At 36.2% G+C, this 19457-nt stretch overlaps 1 protein-coding gene across 2 annotated transcripts in view; it reads left to right on the top strand.

The window, feature by feature from the left end:
- ADAMTS3 (ADAM metallopeptidase with thrombospondin type 1 motif 3) overlaps positions 1-19457 on the top strand; it is a 277278-nt gene that overhangs the window by 243618 nt on the left and 14203 nt on the right. For both annotated transcript variants that reach the window (XM_061145817.1, XM_061145818.1), the window contains 8 exons: positions 677-790; positions 2769-2914; positions 4121-4296; positions 5632-5765; positions 7368-7491; positions 10987-11067; positions 12908-13071; positions 18801-18966. In XM_061145817.1, coding sequence (XP_061001800.1) covers positions 677-790; positions 2769-2914; positions 4121-4296; positions 5632-5765; positions 7368-7491; positions 10987-11067; positions 12908-13071; positions 18801-18966 — 1105 coding nt within the window. The remainder of the gene's footprint in view (positions 1-676; positions 791-2768; positions 2915-4120; positions 4297-5631; positions 5766-7367; positions 7492-10986; positions 11068-12907; positions 13072-18800; positions 18967-19457) is intronic.

The raw sequence follows: 19457 nt of genomic DNA on the forward strand, positions 1-19457 counted from the left end.
ATAGTGATTTAGGAAAATAAAAAACATTCTCAAGATGAGAAAACTAAGATGCTGATCTGGCTCTATGACTGTTTGGTTTGTATCCATAACTATAGTCTTACCTTATAACCCATATTTCTCAGCCATGGTATGAAGATCAAATATATAGAAAGTACTTTATAAAAACATGAAAGTATTGTGACATTTTGTTACACCTGGAATACAGTATCTTACATGGAAAGTTTGACAGATATTTTCTGCTTTTAGTGAGCTCATGATGAGCATTTTTATTTTTTATTTCTAACTGGTTCATACATTCAGGGATAAAGAGAAGCCATTTTGGTGGCTTGAGAGCTGCAAAACTGCTACAACATTTTCATATTTACAATATTTGTAATAAATACTCACTCTTTAAACATCTGAAAACCATAAGATAGAAATGGCATGCAGAATAGTAAAAATCAACTGGAGAACCAGACTCATTGTTCACCAGTGTTCTTTTAGAAGAGCAGAATAAAAGTATTCTTTACTTGGAATTCTTGGCCATGTTTATTTTCTTAACATGCTACAACTTTGACTATTACCTTGAAATTAAAATATCCAAGAAACATGACATGAAGAAACTGTATAGGAGGTATTATCGGTACAAGTCATTCCATCTCTACGTCACTCAGAGTTTGGTTTTTCTCTTTTCCAGTTCCGAACGTTTGACCCATGTAAACAGCTTTGGTGTAGCCATCCTGATAATCCCTACTTTTGCAAGACTAAAAAAGGGCCCCCACTTGATGGAACCGAATGTGCTGCTGGGAAAGTGAGTATAATCTGTTTATACAGTAAAGATTTAAGATATGTTGCATAAGAATCATCTTTAAAATGACATGTATTGTCACCTTTAAGAAAACTATAGGATGTGAAGTTTCACTGTGGTAATGCACGAACATTGTGTACTAGTTTCCTAGAGGTGCTCTAGCAAATTACTGACAAATTACCAGAGAGTGGGTTAAAACAACAATTAGTCTCTCAGTTCTGGAGCCCAGAAGAACAAAGTTGGTTTCACCGAGCTGAAATCAGTGTGTGGGCAGAAGGGCCCTCCCCCCAGAGGCTCTCGTGGACAACCTGTTCTTGGCTCTTGCAGCTTCTGGTAGCTGCCTGGGTTCCTTGACTTGGGGCTATGCCACTCTAATCTCTGCATTTGTGCCCACACTGCCCCCTGTCTTCTGCGTGTCCGTTTCCCTCTGCCCCTTTCTTATAAGGATACATGTGATGTTTAGGGTTCACCTGAATAATCCAGGGTAATCTCCCCATCTAAAACTTCTTATGTAATTACATGAGCAAAGGCTGTTTTCCAAATAAGGTAGCATTTACAGATTTTAAGGATTAGGACTTGGCATCTTTGGGACCACTGTTCAGCCCCCGACTGATAGAATAGGAAGCGGCTGCTCAGTGGAGTGTCTGGGCTCTAATGGGATTTGATTTACTTGCTGGCATCACACTTCTTGTGAAAGTTGTCCAGAAATAAAGTCATGTGAACTTAGACAGAAGATTTGGCCTTGCTCCTTGGGGAAAGATGCCCAGAAGTTTTCAATCTCAAGTTGTGTAGTGAGGATTCAATGCTCAGAAACTGGCCCAGTGCCAAGCTTCACTACTCATGAGGGGAAAGATCACGAAACCCCAGACAAAGGCATGTTGAGAACTCATGTTGAAGGGCTTTGACTAGTTTGGAAATAAGATATTGTAGATAGGACCAAAACCTGGCAAAGAAGGTTTATATAGTTTTTAGTTCTTTGAAAGCCCTTTAAGGCTCTATTTCAAATGTGTATAAACTGTCCTTGCTCTCAGACTTGCATACATGATAGTAATAAGAAAATCTGTCATTATTCAGGTTTAAACTATTAGGAATTATGCTAAACTCATAACATACAGCACGTTGCTTTGGGAAAATTTGGTATTATGGCTTCGTGACTGAAAAAGCAAAAGCAACGATGAGTTGATTCATTTTTGCCTTATGCAAAAGATATCCTCTAAACCAAATCTGGGCATCCCATGTCCTTAAATATATTTGTGTTATGTTTAAATTTCCCAAAGTTGAGTTTTAAGAAACACTTTTATTGTATGTAGAATAAAAACATGAATCAAAATGTTAGAAAGGAAAAGAACTAATGCCTTTTGAGCATCTGCTGTGTGTTGGATACTATAAACTCTATGTCTCTACAGTATCTGTGTTTTAGTATTCCCCACTCTGGTCAGAGGGTCTTACACTATCCATGGTCCTTCCTGGGCCCCAATTTCCTCATCTGAAAAGTAAAGATAATATATCTGACCTATCTATTTCTTAGAATCATTGTGAAAGCTATATATGTTTTAGATATATTAATTGTTTTCAAAGTTAAGGCATATCATTTCCTGTCATTATTTAAAGGGGAGCATATTGTCCTTAAAAAATTCCAATAATATGAATAACAAGGGATGAAGGGTAGACTAGCACTGACTGGGCAAATTAAGTGCTCAGATCTCCTTATTGATTATGATGTTTGATACTCACTGATAAATGGGTCATTTAAAAACTTGTCTGGATTAATGTTATTTTTTATTTCAATTTTATACTTAAAAATGCAAGTCTAAATTACCCAGGTCCCCATATTGTTATCATTACTTTGGTTTGATTTTAAGTGTATTTTCACCGGAAAAAGAAATAAAAAAGGAAGTCTTTCACTTGGTGGTCCTTGTATAACAACTTCAATTTTAGCACGTGCACAAAATTTCATAATTGTTTTTGTCATTTTCCTAAGTGGTGCTATAAAGGCCATTGCATGTGGAAGAATGCTAATCAGCAAAAACAAGATGGTAACTGGGGATCCTGGACCAAATTTGGCTCCTGTTCCCGGACCTGTGGAACTGGTGTGCGCTTCAGAACACGCCAGTGCAATAATCCAACGTGAGTGTACCTCCTATCATGCACATCACTTGGGAACAGACCAGAAAATGCTTCAATATTATGCCGTTAACGTTCAGTTTCACAAAGTAACATGTAAAACACAGACCGTGAAAACTAAGCGTGTAAGTGTCTATTTTGGGTAAATCCCCAGGAATCCATCTAGTGAAGAGCAGTCCGTGATTAAGGTTAGAGATTGTTAAAGAAATTGCAGTTTAGGAGGCTCTGGAACTGAGCAGGGAAAGCAGATGACTGTGTCCTTAGTACTGGGCACCGAGGCTGTGAGACCCGCTCTAGGAAGCACAGGCCTGCCGGCAGAAGCTCCCTAACCACAGAGGCTCCCTCACTTCAGAGGCAGAAGAGGGGTACTTCAGAGCTGAGCCACGAAGACGGTGAAAGAAAGACCAAGGAAGTCTTGGGGGGAAAGTTATCCATTTGTCCTCCCAGAGAAAATTTTTGGAATCCCTGTTGTGTGCTTAGCAAATCTTATTTTCTGCAGGGGAAAAAAAAAAAAAAACAACACTGAACTATCAGACTTATTAAGACAGTCTTCCTTGTGTAGGGTTTAACATTTGGTACCTGTTTTCTTTGTCTGGCAGCAGGATGGCTCTAAGCACATCTTTGTACAAAGACCGAGGGTTACCCTGTCTGTTTCACAGGAAGAGATGATGGTAGTATTTACAGAAGCAATAAAAATTATAGTAGTAGGAACAGCAAGGGCTCGCCACATGCCACACTCTTTTCTAAGTGTTTTAAACACAGTAACTCATTTAATCATCGCAATTTTTCTCTAAGGAATATAGGATTATTGTTTGCATTGGATGTATTAAGAAACAGGCATAGAGCCATGATTAATGTTTCTTTGGGTTGCAAATACATGTTTTATGCATGATAAAAATATAGAATTTTCCTGAGACCATATGCCCGTTTGTTGTTTCTTTATATACTTTTTTTGTGCGTTTAAAACATATCGTTTGAAAGAATACACTGTTTTAAAATATACTGATTTGAGTTTGGGGCTTCCCTCCAGCAAACCCTAGCAGGGAGAAGACAGTGCCTTGGGAAAGGGATTGAAATTAGGAAGTATGAGTCCATTCACTGGGCTGGCAGCTCAGAAGCTCTGGCTTTCTGCCCTCCAGCACTGTGCCTGCAAGCTTCAGCCACTGGACCAGAGCCAAAAGGCCTTTCTCAATGTTGTCTTTTCTTTAGGCCCATCAATGGTGGTCAGGATTGTCCTGGCGTTAATTTTGAGTACCAGCTTTGTAATACAGAAGAATGCCAAAAACACTTTGAGGACTTCAGAGCCCAGCAGTGCCAGCAGCGTAACTCCCACTTTGAATACCAGAATACCAAACACCACTGGTTGCCATATGAACATCCCGACTGTGAGTTGACACCCACGCTTCTCCTGCGGTGTGGACAGTTACTTAGAGCTAGAGCTTTGCCAACACACAATCCCTGGGACTCTCGATCCCCACTTGGTAATTCAGGAGACTTGGTGCTTATAGGGGTGAGTCCTCCTGGGTTTCCGAGAATAAGGCTAATACAGTCCTTTCTCTAGAGAGGTGAGAATTATGGAATAGTTCCTGGCAGGCAGTATAGCCACCATCACTGTTGAAAAGACGAGTGGAAAGCAGTGCCTGGGAGAGGTGCTGAGTTTCCTCATGCAACTGAAATCCCTCTGCTAGGAAATGCTTCTGTAATATTGTGATCTTTCTTTTCTGAACAACTAGAGAAAATACAGTTATTTTACAATCAAGTCAGGAACAAGACAAAGACCATTACTGAATAACAAAAGGCACTTCATAACCTTTTACTTTTGTACGTACATTAGTTATTAAGAAATACACTGGGAAATTCCCCTATCATGTTTCACTCCTTAGCCCTGAATTTTCAGTTAAATCTGTTCAGATGGGAACTTCTTGACATATGTCTTATTTGGGTGAATACACTGCTGAGTTCAGTTTATACCTGTTTTAAAGGAAAGATGCACATGTGGAAGAATTCAGAATTGCAGTGCATTATTTTGATTAATTTGAAGAAAATGAGTCACATGAATTAGATTTAATTAATGAGATCCTACAAGAAGCAAAAACTGTACTAGGCCACTGGGTCAAACAAAAGAGAAACCTTTTCAGTGCTCTAAGTGTCACTAAAACTAAATTGCTTTTGAATGAAATTTATTGAGTAACCATGGTTAAATCTAGGGTAGCCATAGAGCGTTGTATGGGACCAGTCATGCCAATTTATATTGTTAGGGGCTCGCTAGTGGCTCAGATGGTAAAGAATCTGCCTGCTATGCAGGAAACCTGGATTCTACCTTTGGGTTGGGAAAATCCCTGGAGAAGGGAATGGCCACCCATACCAGTATTCTTGCCTGGAGAATTCCATGGACAGAGGAGCCTGGCAGGCTACAGTCCATAGGGTCACAAAGAATCAGACATGACTGAACAACTAACACTTTCACTTTCATTCCTTTCTATAACGTTAATAGAGCTCCTTTTCACTATCTGAATTATCCCAGTTTAGATGACAAATCATAGGGTCACCCTGATTAAAATAAATATGCCAAGTACGTGTACTTTCCCCCCAACTCTTTATTTATTTATACAATTTGTTTCCAGAAAGCCATGTTGAAACTGTATATTTTAAAAACAAACTATACTATTCAAATGTACCATTTTGCATAAATGATTGGCTTAATCCTCCATCTTATACAGCCAAGAAAAGATGCCACCTGTACTGTCAATCCAAAGAGACTGGAGATGTTGCTTATATGAAACAGCTGGTGCATGACGGAACACGCTGCTCCTACAAAGACCCGTATAGCATATGTGTGCGCGGAGAGTGTGTGGTGAGTTCAGGTTGCCTCCACTATCCCCCTTTTCTTCTCATTCAGTGGCATATTTTCAGAATTTTTTTTTAACTCTTTCTTATGTGAGATCACATTACAGTGAGAGTCCATGAATAGTTCAGTAGCTCAACTAAATTTGGAAGAAATTGCACTTAATAAAATCAAACTTTGGCCACTGGCAAAATCAATATTTAATTAGTTTTTCTCATTTCTAGTCAAATGCATTTCGGGGGTGGAGGGTGGTCCTGAGGCCTTAGGACTGGGAATACAACTGGAACCATGCCTTTGCTTTGAGTATTTTATCCTAGCCATCCACTAGTACAATACCAAGTCTTTTTTTTAAAAAATTCAATGCAAAATGTGCTTTATCATCTTAAAAGGTAATAGAAACTTCTTATTCTCCCTGTCTCACCTTCCAATTACTTCTAACTTTAAATACTAAACTCCACATCAGAACAAAAGTATTAGTGAAGATGCAAAAGCTTTTTGTCCATTCAGTCTTTTCTTATGCCATTTATTTCTTGTCCATGTTCACAAGTTAAAATGATAAGGAATTATCTCATCAACTGAACATATTGCTGCTGCTTGATTCCTTTTGACCTAGGTACAACTAAGGTGTTAATATAAAAAATTCTCAAATATGCGATGCCTCATAGTTGAACTAAAATTTCCCTGAAAATAGAATCTGTGTTTTGTTCATCTTTCACCTCCCACAGTATCTGGGAGTGTGTTAAGTATATATGTGTCATCATTTTCTCTGCTCACTCTCATCTCAAACTTACAAGTGCAGAATCATCATTACCCAGCAGCAGTTCACATTAAAGATCCACCCCGGTTGGGCTTCCATGGTGACTCGATAGTACAGAATCTGCCTGCCAATGCAGGAGACACAGGTTTGATCCCTGGGTTGGGAAGATCACCTGAAGAAGAAAATGGCAACCCATTCCAGTATTCTTGCCTGTGAATTCCCATGGACAGAGGAGCCTGGCAGACTTCAGTTCATGGCGTAGCAAAAGAGTTGGACATGACAACCACTAGAACAAACAAGCAGAACAATTGTTTTCTGAACCCACTCTCCACAAACGGATGACTTCCTTCGCTTTGTTTGAATCCCTTTGCATTCTTGAATTGCCTTCTGCACCCCCTGTTCCTTCAAGGTACTTTGAAAATCTCACCGGTGATGTTTTGTCTCACATCTCTTACCAACTTGTAAAGTTTGTACTAATGGACAATTCTCTATTTTGATTTTCTTCTTTATAAATATGAAGGCAACCGGGGAAAAAACACATCCACATCTTAATTTTTGTCTCAGCATCAGCTACAACATCTGTGTTCAATAAATGTTTGATGATTGACTACATATGCTAGGAGAAACACTTCATTAGACTGAGGGAAATTTATCCTTTATAATTACCCAGAGGACAAGTCATTTGATTTTATAATAGTTCTTTAAAAGACCAAGATATTAAAAATTAGAGTTAGGGAGTTTGGTGCCTGGCTGTGGGCTCATGATGGAACAAATGGTGTATCATGCTCCAGTGTGTTAACCTTTACTTGCTTGGCATGCTAAAATGAGCTACATCTAATATCTTCTCTCCCCAGAAAGTGGGCTGTGATAAAGAAATCGGTTCTAACAAGGTTGAGGATAAGTGTGGTGTCTGTGGAGGAGATAATTCCCATTGTCGAACTGTAAAGGGGACATTTACCAGGACACCCAGGAAGCTTGGTAAGATGAGGTTCTCATGAATTCAGTATCCATGATTTGCCTTTTTTTAGACTTCTTTTAGGAGTGCACCATTTTCTCTATAAACACACACAAAAAAATTAGCTGCTGATTTATTTTCATCCAGATTACCTTTTAAGAAATCATTGAAATAACTGACAATTCATACTCTATAGTATCCATGATGAAAACCTATCTACTAAATTTAGATAAGGAACAAATTAAAACAATATCGATTATAGTAGTTAGTTAAAATATATGTTCTGTTTAATTTTGTGTTTTTAATAAAATGTATTAGACCTAATTATTACAATTAATGCTTATTTTGGATTTTCTGTTGCACGTAAATTACTGATCAGAAGTTAAAAATATTCAAAACTTTAAATACAACTTTTAAAATATTATAGTCACTTTGCTTCTTTTAAAAGTGAATGTTTATCCTATTTATAAAACTATAAATCTTGGGTTCGTATTTCACATAATATTTATAATTTCATATTAAATGAGTTTGAGGTACATGTAACCAAAAATAACCTGAGCTATATAATTGCTTATGGGTGTGAATTTCTGTTCTTGTTACACAGTCAATGGCCTAGACTTAGGCATATAATGAAGGTTCATCAGATGGAACCAAAAGCAACAAATAATATGCAACATTATTAGTGTTTTCATAATTATACATTGGAATTTTCACAAAAGATTTAGATACAAACATGGATTACTGAATGATTTCTTTAAGTTTGAAACAATTATTATTCAGTTATTCAACAAACATTTATTGACCAAATGTTTGTCAGAATTCAACATTTAAAAATAAATTTAATGTGAGGCTTCCCTTGAAAAGCTTCTCTTACATCCAAGATATAGTCTCTCACAAAATAATAGAAAACAAGATAAAACAAAACAAGGACAAAGATTTGGTTTACATTGAACACGTTGTCATTGCGGTAATTTTTCCTTTTAGAAAAATAAGAAAGTATAAAAAAAAACTAGTCTTTATCCAAATGGAGTAATTCTCTTAGTTCTTTTTACTCCCATTATCCCCTAGTCACCCACCTCAAGCCATTTCCACACATATCATCTTTGCCCTTTGATATATTTAGAGCCAGGCAGAGGTAGGTGACTATATTCTAACATATTCTAATGTGTTTTTCTTAGGTATTCCCTCCTCTAGTTACTGATATCTTTGCTATTTCTCTGTGATAATTTACTATAGTTTGTACTTTGAAAATTATAAAAAGCAAATATTGCCATTTCTGGCTTATGGTATTATTTTAATAAGCAAACAGAATTATAATTATATACATAAATTATATACATTTAGTAGAGTAACATGATTTTCTCCATCTTAATGTGAAATAATTTATTATGCTTTATTGCAGTTATGAATTGTTCATTTAGGTGTAAAATAATTAATTTTTCTTATTTCCAGAGTGAATATATGTAAACAAAATGGTTTTTTTACCATTGTTATCCATTCTATATTATGTGTAATAAAAGGTAGTGATACTTTTTTTTTCAGATACCTCAAAAATTATGCTAAACCTCTGAGTTAAGTTCAGAAGAAGAGAAGAAAGCTTTCAGAAACTGTTCCAAGATAATCTAACATCCATTTCTTTGCACTAATGTTATCATCATAGTTATTCAATAGACTAATTAACCTTTTCCAACAGGGAAAAATTTAAGCAAGAGATGCCATAAAGAACTCAAGTTGCTGGAAAATGAAATCTGCAAGTATTCGACTTCAAATCACCTATATCATTTCTCATTCATGCTTAGTCTTACTTTCATTGACTATTAACAGTTTATTGGCATTAGCTAACTATTATAAATGCATTTTGACTTCAACAGATACAATTATGAAACATATTTTATATGTTACCTAATAAAATTATACAAAGCTTATAGTATAGTCAATGAAACAGCAAGACTTGGATAAACATGAACTCTCCACTAATTAAAGACATTCTATTTAAGGGAAGACAAGAGGAGCCTTCACTTTACCCAAAGGAGCTCGTAGTGTTTCTCTTGCTGAAACAAGGGAAGCTAAAAATGTATTGGGTAAGTTGTAGCAAACTGCAGAAAGATGGGCATCCATAAATGGCATCAAGCTGTTTTGCTACCCTTGGTATCTTAACTAACATTACTTCCAGCTTCTGATACTCAGGCAAACATGGTACGTTTCATGTACTGAGTATCACCCAGGCTCAGGTGCTGAAAACCCTGACCCCAAAATGACCACTCCACTTAGTTAAGTGAAAGGGAAGTGGCTCAGTCGTGTCCGACTCTTTGCGACCCCCTGGACTGTAGCCCACCAGGCTCCTCCATCCATGGGATTCTCCAGGCAAGAACACTGGAGTGGGTTGCCATTAAGACGCTAATAAATATTATTTTAAAAGTCAGGTAAATCTACCTATAGGTAATCATTGTCCATTTAGAAATGACCAAAAAAACAGATTTCTTTCTGATTCCACCAGCAATTGTGTATTTATAACTGGATTTCTGTCAATACTTATAATGTATGAGTTATAGGTTTCATAATGTAATAAAGGTATAAGTTGCATAATCTTCCTATATTCATTTTTGATGGAAACGAGAAGAAACATTTTGGTTTCTCTATTTGTCCTGACTATTGTTGATTTATAGTTAGGACCTTAATTCTAAATGATCTTAAGATAATTTTTCAGTTCAGTTAAGATAATTTTTAGGACATGTGATAATACTATGAAGGTTTATTGGATAGGACAATAGGACCTTAAAACCTAAGACAACCTATTAAACATTTTGGTTTGCGGTTTCTCAATTAGAAGATTGAACTTAGGGTCAATGTAAAGGCGATGCATGACATAACTTGCAGATGTTTTCCAACCAATCTACAAAATATATTTTACAGCATTGCCATTTAAAACTGTGTAAAGCTTTAAAACTGGTTGCTGATCACAATCTAAATGAAAACTACTCACTGGTTTTTCTTTTGTAATTTCTTTAGACTAGAGCAGGCTTTTAAATCTGAAGCTATTTCATTAATTAGAAGTTTAGCTGTCTATACTTGCCGCTTACACTTTTAAAATAATATATAGACCAATAAAATATCTCAAGAAATTCACCAACTAATCACACTTTAAATGAGCCCCTATTCAAAAGGATGATTTAAAACACTAAAGTAGCATGGAGGGACACAGGAGAGTATAGTATTATATTTGCCTGAATTATTGTTGCCACAATTTGTAGGTCAATACAAAATAAGTGACTAGTGTGTTAGAAACAAGACTAATTTTTTGTCAACTTAATAATTAAAAAGAAAAATATGCCTCTGATCCTGTGCCAGATGTCACAAAATCTGCCAGTGCTTTGAAGTTAATTTCGGAAACTGCTTTTTTCGGTTTATGGATGCCTTCTTCTGCACGCAGGAGCTGTAGGAACGTAATGCCTGACTAACCGTGGTTGTTGCTTTTGTTTTCTTCTTTGCTTCCTCCAATATTTACTACACATGCAAAGGGTACCTTAAGATGTTTGATATACCCCCTGGTGCTAGACATGTGTTAATCCAAGAAGACGAGGCTTCTCCTCATGTTCTTGGTAAGTGTTTCAGTCTGCTGGCTGTGCTTTATCATGCTCTGAAACGTAGAAATGTCAAAGAAATGATACATAGATATGGATACATGTGTATGTGTGTATCTGTGTCCATGTATATGCATAGGTGTCTATATCTATGTACACGCATAAGTGTCTATATCTATGTACACGCATAGGTCTGCAAGGTTCAAAATTATATGTAAATTCATCATTACCTGATTTTCGTTGGTCATGTCTCCCAACTATTCTTTCTTTACAATAAGAAATATTCACAACTGGAGTTTTAATTTCTGGTGAAACCTGGGTTGGTTCATTAGGACATGAGGGAAAAAATAATTTGGTAAGTGTGAATTTGTTATACATTTTTATTCTGTTATTGGGAGATGAAAAAAACCTAAAATACTAGTAAAATGCATTAAATTAAGGAATAATATCAGAAAAATTTGCCATGTTTATGTTGACAAATTAATTCTGATATTTTGGTTGATGCCATACTGTATGCTTCTTCTTTTAGTGCATTTTAAGTTCTTTGACTGAAAAGCAACCACATCCAGGTTGTGCTAGTCCAGCAAAGAGTTTCCTATGTCTGTTATGTGTCCAGTTTGACTGGCACATACACAATCGTTTTCTGCATGTTTTCTGTTTATTATCTGCAAATTATCCTGCTTATAATTTCCAAAAGAAGGTTTTTTCCTCCTTTCTACATTAGAAGATCATGTAGAAATGTCATTCTAGAAGGGTTTATATTTAAAGTGAATGCACAAATGTAAACATAGCTTTCACATATTCCTTGAACCATTAAATCACTAAGAAGATTTCTGAAACTGACACATCTGTCAAACCTATGAAAATATATAGTAAATTGCTTTTCTAAATACATGTAACTTCAAAGTGTATTGTTTTATGGTGTTTCATGGAATTTTTTCTTAGTATTTAAAATATATTTACTACTAGATTCCAAAACAGTCTCCACTGTCTAGCTGCAGTCCTTTATCCCATAATTGAAATTCCCTACTTTTTATTCTGGAATTCAGATTATCTTTGGAAAAAATAGTTTAAAATCTCAAGAGGAATAAGTGTATTTAACTAAAATTACTCATGTTTTCTATACATTTTTAGTAATAGTAATTACTTTTGAAATTTTATTTTCTAATATCATTAAATACCAATGTACCTCCAAACTTTAAAATCCCATTTGTTATTTTTATTCATTAGAGAAAGCATTTTATTTAACAATATATAGAAAATCTGTAATATATTACAATTTCTGTCACCAGTAAAGAGCTTTTCCTGACCATTTAAGTAGGTAATGTGACCTTAGAATTTTACAGTTGTCAGGATTAATTGCTTGTTGGCCTAAAAATTAGTTCAACAATTTTGAGTACCTTTAATATTTTGACTTAACTTGAAAGAGCTACACAGTTAAAAAAAAAAAAAAAAGGCATTATGTTATATGCTGTCCTAGTATAAGTCATTTGTATTACTTGTTGTAGAAGAATCCATTATTTTAAAAATATTTCCAGCTTCCTGAGGAAATGTATGGGATGAATGAGTTAGAAAGTGTTAACTGCTTTGGCAGTGTTTTTGAATGGGAATATTTGTTAATTTTGATTTCCTATCTCACCATCTTGCCACTATTTTTAACTGGTTAGGAAGGCTTCTTGAGAATTTTGAATGCCTACTGAATGAAGTATGAGTCCTATCAGAAGTAACACTCATTTTAATTGCTTTGAATACTCATAAACACGGTCTTTCATTCATAGAAGGGGAGAGACTTAACTGTGAATCTTCAAAGCTATAATAAGATAAAATGTATGCCGGTTACTCATTTTTCTTTCTTTAGCAATTAAGAATCAGGCTACCGGCCACTATATTTTAAATGGCAAAGGAGAGGAAGCCAAGTCAAAGACCTTCATAGATCTTGGTGTGGAATGGGATTATAACATTGAAGATGACATTGAAACTCTTCACACCGATGGACCTTTACATGATCCTGTTATTGTTTTGGTATGTGGCATTACAGGCTCACTGTGTAGTTGGTTTACTTTATATTTTTTATAATTAATTTATTTCAATTATAATTAATTTTATAATTAAATGTTTAATATAATATAAATAATTATAATTAATTTTATTTACTTGTTTTTAATAACTCCGTTTATCCTTCCTCTTTATATTCTTTGGGGAACTTTGTCATATATTTTATTATATATATATTATAAACCAAATACAGTATTATGATCTTTGATTTTAGTAATCAGTTATCTTTTAAAGACAAGAAAAGAAAAAATTGATTTTTATATTTACTCACATATTTAGCATTGTTGATGGTCTTCATTTTTCCTGGTAAATCTGATTTTCCGTTTAGCACCCTTCACCTTTGATATAATGAACTTCCTTTAACATTTCTTGTGCTATGGGTATGCATACTAGCAAGTTACTCTCTCTGCTTTCAATTCTCTGAAACGTCTTTATTTCACTCTCATTCTTAAAGGATATGTTCACTGGATATAAAATTGGAAGTGGCTAGCTTGTTTGTTTTTTTCTCAGCACTTTAATGATGTTTTTCTGTCATTGTAGAGAGGTCCAGGAATTTGGGGTCTCATCTAGGAAATAGATATGACCATGAGGTGTCAGGAGCACCCAAACATATCGTTCAGGTGATGCCTTAGCAGGTTGGCATGTGAGGCCACCTTCAGGAAGAAGATAAGGGCAAAGGAACTTTTGGGGGGAGGGGAAACCCGAGAGGGGATTATGTGTCCAGGTGACGTTGCCCAGCAGCACAGCGGGGAGACTCTGGGTTGGAGAGCTTCAGAAGGCAGCAGCAGCAGCTTGGGATCCTGATAACCACAAAGTCTTATTTATAATTAGTGGATTTGGGGTCCAGTTTCATAAGGGTGTGCAAAGCAAACAGGCTTGTTCTTCAGTTGCTCAGTCATGTCTGACTCTTTGTGACCCCATGGACTGCAGAACACCAGGTTTCCCTGTCCTTCACTTATCCCCTGGAGTTTGCTCAAACTCATGTCTGTTGAGTTGATGAAGCCATCCAACCATCTCATCCTCTGTTTCCCCCTTCTCTTCTAGATGGTTAGAAATCTACTTGTTTGGGCTACATTTGAAACAATTGGCCATGTGAAAATCCGAGTTTGGTGCCAGTGGATTTTTGAGCTAGTTGGTCTGAACTTGCTGTGTATAAATAAGTGACCTAGGGACCAATATACAGGAGTCATCATTGACTCATTTATATAACATTTGTCTTCTCGAATCCATTGTTTATGATGAGAAGTAAGCTTCATTTAGGTTGCTGCTGTGCATTTACTGTGTCAATATTCTCTGGATGCATTTTACAATTTTCTCCTTATCTTTTTGTCTTGGATTGGTTTGTAGTTTGACTGTGGCATGCTTACTTTGTGATGTTCTTTGTATGTATCCTGCTTTGGGTTCACCAACTATCTTGGCTCTATAGATTGATGTTTTTCACTAAATTGAGGTAAATTTTCCATATGTTTTCAAGTTTACTTTTCCCCCATCTCTCTCTTTCTATTCCTGGGATTCATTTACATGTATGTGAAACCAGTTGAAATTGTTTCATGAGACTTGTGAACTCTGTTCATCCTTTTGTAATTGCTGTCTTTTCTCTGTCCTTCAGATTAGATAATTTCTGTTGAACTGTGTTCAAATTCATTGACTGTCTTATGTGATCTCCAATCTGCCACTGAGTCCATACAGTAAAGTTTTCATGTCAGATAGTGTACTTTGTTTTCTAGAATTTCCTTTTTTTTTTCTTTTCTTATAATTTCCATTTTTCTGCTGAGATATCCATATATTTTCACTCATTATGTCCAACTTTTCCTCTAAGTCCTGAGACTTCATATTGCCTGATTTTGCGGGCTCTTTTTTTTTTCTTGACTATAGTTCACGTTTTCATACTTCTTATACTTTTTTTTATTGCACACAGCATTAGAGATGTTAATTTGTCAGGCATTTAGTTTACCTTGCATTCCTTAAAAACATTGGGTTTTATTCTGTCTGGCAGTTAATTTATTGTCAGTTTCCGCTGATCCTTGGAGGCTTGGTTTTCCTTTCGGAGGGTTGATCTATTTCAGTTTTGTTCTTATTCTTAAGTCTTGGCTTTCTGGTGCCTTGACTGAGTACCTGGAGTGTTCGGAGGCCACGAGGGCACCTAGGGCCCTCATCCCTGCCTGCCCCGTGGTACCTCTGCCCTGCTCCCGGCGCCATGGCAGCCACGCGTTGGTAGATAGCATGGTTTCTTGGCCTGGGGTGCACAGACCAGTCCTCTATGTAGAAAACCCATGCAGCTTTCTGGACAACCCTCTCTGAAGCCCTCTTTTCTTTAGTGCCCGTGTCTCTGAAAGTCCCAAACTCCCCCCTCCTCCTCAGGTCAGTGAGACACTGACTTGGCTTGGGTTCCTGCTCTCCACACCAGGATCCAGACCTGGCCCTGTCCAGAAGCCAGTACTTAACAGGTTACTCTTCTCACTGAGATCATTATCCTTTACTGTGTTATTCATTGCAAGAAAATACATTCCCTCAAATATTGTATCCAGTTTTATTATTTTTAATATCAGGAAGGCAACTCTATTGCTGCCTCATGGATGAAAGCAGAAGCCATCATTTTGATTTGAAAAATATTGTTAGATTCTTTAAACCAAATCAATATTTATTAGATTCCCTATAAAAATATTATACTAATCTAAAATAAATCATCTCACTAAATTTCAAATCTTTTTTCATTTGAAAATTATTTCTCTTTGATAAAGTGTCTGTTCAGATCTTTTGTCCATTGTTAAAGTAGGTTGCTTTTTTCTTTTTAAGTTTTCAGAGTTTTTTTATATACTCAATATATAAATCCTCTATGAAATGTGGCTTTTCAGATCTTCTCTTCTAGTATGTAGTTTCTTTTCCTTCTCTTAGTAGTGTTTTTCATAAAAATATTTTAACTTTATTGAAGTCCAATTTATCAATTTTTCCTTTTATGGACCAAGACCTTATTATATAAGGTTGTTTGTTTCTTTTCCTGATCCAGGATCAAAATTCTTTTTCTTCTATTTATTATAACTTTTATGCTGCTGCTGCTGCTGCTAAGTCACTTCAGTCGTGTCTGACTCTGTGCGACCCCATCCCTGGGATTCTCCAGGCAAGAACACTGGAGTGGGTTGCCATTTCCTTCTCCAATGCATAAAAGTGAAAAAGTGAAAGTGAAGTCACTCAGTCTTGTCTGACTCTTCGAGACCCCATGGACTGCAGCCTACTAGGCTCCTCCGTCCATGGGATTTTCCAGGCAAGAGTACTGGAGTGGGGTGCCATTGCCTTCTCCGGTAACTTTTATAGTTTTACATTTATCCATTTTAAGTTTATTAACCACTTAAGCTAGTTTTATACACATTTTGTCCACATTAGGGTCTTAGTTTTATACATGGATGTCCATACGTTATCTATTCTTGCATAACAGATCACCCCAAACTTGGTGGCTGAACACAAGCAACATTATTATCTCATAGTTTCTCTGGGTCAGGAATCTGGGAATAGATTCCATGACTAGTTCTGGCTCAGGGTATCTCGTGAGGATGCTCTCAGCTGAGGCTACAGTCACCTCAGGGCTCCGCTGGAGAGACTCTTCTCAGGTCCCAGCTGAGTCACATGGCAGTTGAAAGCCCTTGGAAATTACTCCCAAGCTTCTTCACGTGGATGCTTAAGTAGGATGCTTAAGTGTCCATATCACATGACAGCTGTCTTTCAGAAGTGAGTGATTCAAATGATCCAGAAAGTGAGAATGCAACCAAGACAGAAGTCCATCTTTTTAACCTAACCTTAGAAATGACATCCTTTCACATCTGCTGCTGTTTGCTAGAAGCAAGCCACTGGTCCAGGATCCACTGACGGAGAGAATTAAGCTCCACTTCTTGAGAGAGAGAAAGTGTCAAAGGACCTGCACACACATTTTTTAAGCCACCACAGTGTCCAGCACCATTTGTTGAAAGCAATGTCCATTCTCCATTAAGTTCCCTTTTCATCTATGTCAAAAGTTAATTACCCAAATTTATGTGGGCTTATTTCTGGACTCTCATTCTGTTCCACAGGTTAGATAATGTTATAGGAAAATACATATCAATCAAATTTTATTTAGATTATTTTAAGTTTGATTGGTTGGAGATCAGAAGCTCTATTTTACTCATATGTAATTACATTGCATTTTTCTCCAGCAGCACAGGTGTCTGGCCTCAGAGCCTTCTTGCAGGGCTTTGCCAGTGATATGAGAGTGACCCCAGGGAGCCATGTGTAATTAATACAATCCTGTAAAAACTACATGAAAGTCAATAAAAACTATTTATAAAAAAGAGTGCTTTGCTAGAAAAGTAAAGATCACATAAAAAGCTGAGAATATGCTTGCAAAGTTTATTATGAAAGGATTAATATTTCTATTGCTTGGATTACATGAAAAAAAGAATATGTATAACAATAAAATAAAGAGGATCTGACATGAACACGCAATGCATGGTGTTCAAATGCATGGTCACAAAATACAAGTGACCAATAAACTTAGGAAAATTAATCTTTACTATTTATCAAATAAATAGCAACTAAAACAACAATCTTTTGCCCATTCAGTTAACAAAGAGGAAAATGATTTAATACGCAGTGCTGAATGGGAGCACCCTTGTATACTCTCATCAGGAAAATAATAATTGTTTTAACTATTCTGAAGGGCCATTTGCTTGGTCTATTATGAGAACTATAAAAAAGTGTTTGTACCCTTTATCACATTAAGGAAAATCAGAAATTATCACAAAAGTAGGGTTAATTTTAATCAAAATATAGATAATAATTTTTCTGATTAAATAAGGTACACTAGGATTAAATGGGCTGCCCAGGTGGCACAGTGGTTAAGGATCCACCTGCCAATGTGGGGGATACTGGAGGCCTGGATTAGATCTGTTAAGTCAGGAAGATCCCCTGGAGTAGGAAATGATTACTTACTCCACTATTCTTGCTGGAGAATCCCATGGACAGAGGAGCCTGGCAGTCTACAAAAAGACTCTACAGAGGAGCTTTTGCAGTCCATGGGGCTGCAAAGAGTTGGACACGACTGAGCGACTGAACATGCAGACATGCACTAAGAGTAAATACTATGCTGGCATTTAGAAATATATTTTCAAAGAATATTTACTGTCTTGGGAAATGCGTGACATGTTAAATGAAATAAGCAAGACCAAAAAAGTATGTATGTGTACACATACACACACACTCACACACACACATATGCAAATATCTTGAGGTTCTATCCCAAAATAATAAAAGTGACTTTAGTTTTCTCTGGTTTTGTGGAATTATGGATGATTTTAATTTTCTTTATATTTTTTCATGATGTCATATTTTCTGGATGGAACATTATTATCTTTATCACCATAATAAAAGTCTACTGTAAAGAGTAACAATTAAGTACACTCAGGAGATATGTAACTTGAGGAACTCTAAATTGAATTTTATTGTATTTTTTAAAATTTTTTTAATGTCAAGATACTTTATATATTTGCATTTTTTTCTTAATCAAGACATACCTGTACTTTAGTGATAGAAAGAAAAAACACTCTATTTTTAGAAACTACTTGAAAGTCTTCCAGTTTTAATAAGATATGTATTCTGAAATATTTGTAATTTTTTCATTCAAATTTAAAACTCAGGCGATTTACATATCTATTTCATGTGTACGTTAGATTATCCCTCAGGAGAACGATACCCGCTCTAGCCTGACATATAAGTACATCATCCATGAGGACTCCGCACCTACAATCAACAGCAACAATGTCATCCAGGAAGAATTGGATACTTTTGAGTGGGCATTGAAGAGCTGGTCTCAGTGTTCCAAACCCTGTGGAGGAGGTAACAAATTGAACACATTTATTATATTAAAATGTAATTCATAAAAAAGCCAATCTTCTTCCTTCTGCCTTAAGGATTGTGTCTGAGGATACAACCTGAGAAACACCAGACATAACCAGAACTTAAATATAAAGCATTTTGACTGAAATCTCAGGATCTACAAATGATAGGAATCCATTCATATCAATAGTAGACCATCTTAAAATTCCTTGGCCCTTCCCCTGTCTTATACCCATGCAGTGGTAACCCTTAGTCTCTTTATTCTTTCCTGACTCTCCCAGACTTCCGTGTCCTTTGGTTCTTACCTTCCTTCTCCTCCACTTTGACTTTCCATACCTATGCATTGCTCGTCAGCATTAATAATGAAAGAGCTCTTAGTTGCACCATGTACCAGGTACTATTTTAAGTGTTTCACATTTTAATGATGAATGGCTCTAAGAGGTTGGTGCTACTTTTACCTCTGTCATACTGATGGGGAAACCGAAGCCCAG

Source organism: Dama dama, chromosome 6 (genome assembly GCF_033118175.1).
Source record: "Dama dama isolate Ldn47 chromosome 6, ASM3311817v1, whole genome shotgun sequence".
NCBI lineage: Eukaryota > Metazoa > Chordata > Mammalia > Artiodactyla > Cervidae > Dama > Dama dama.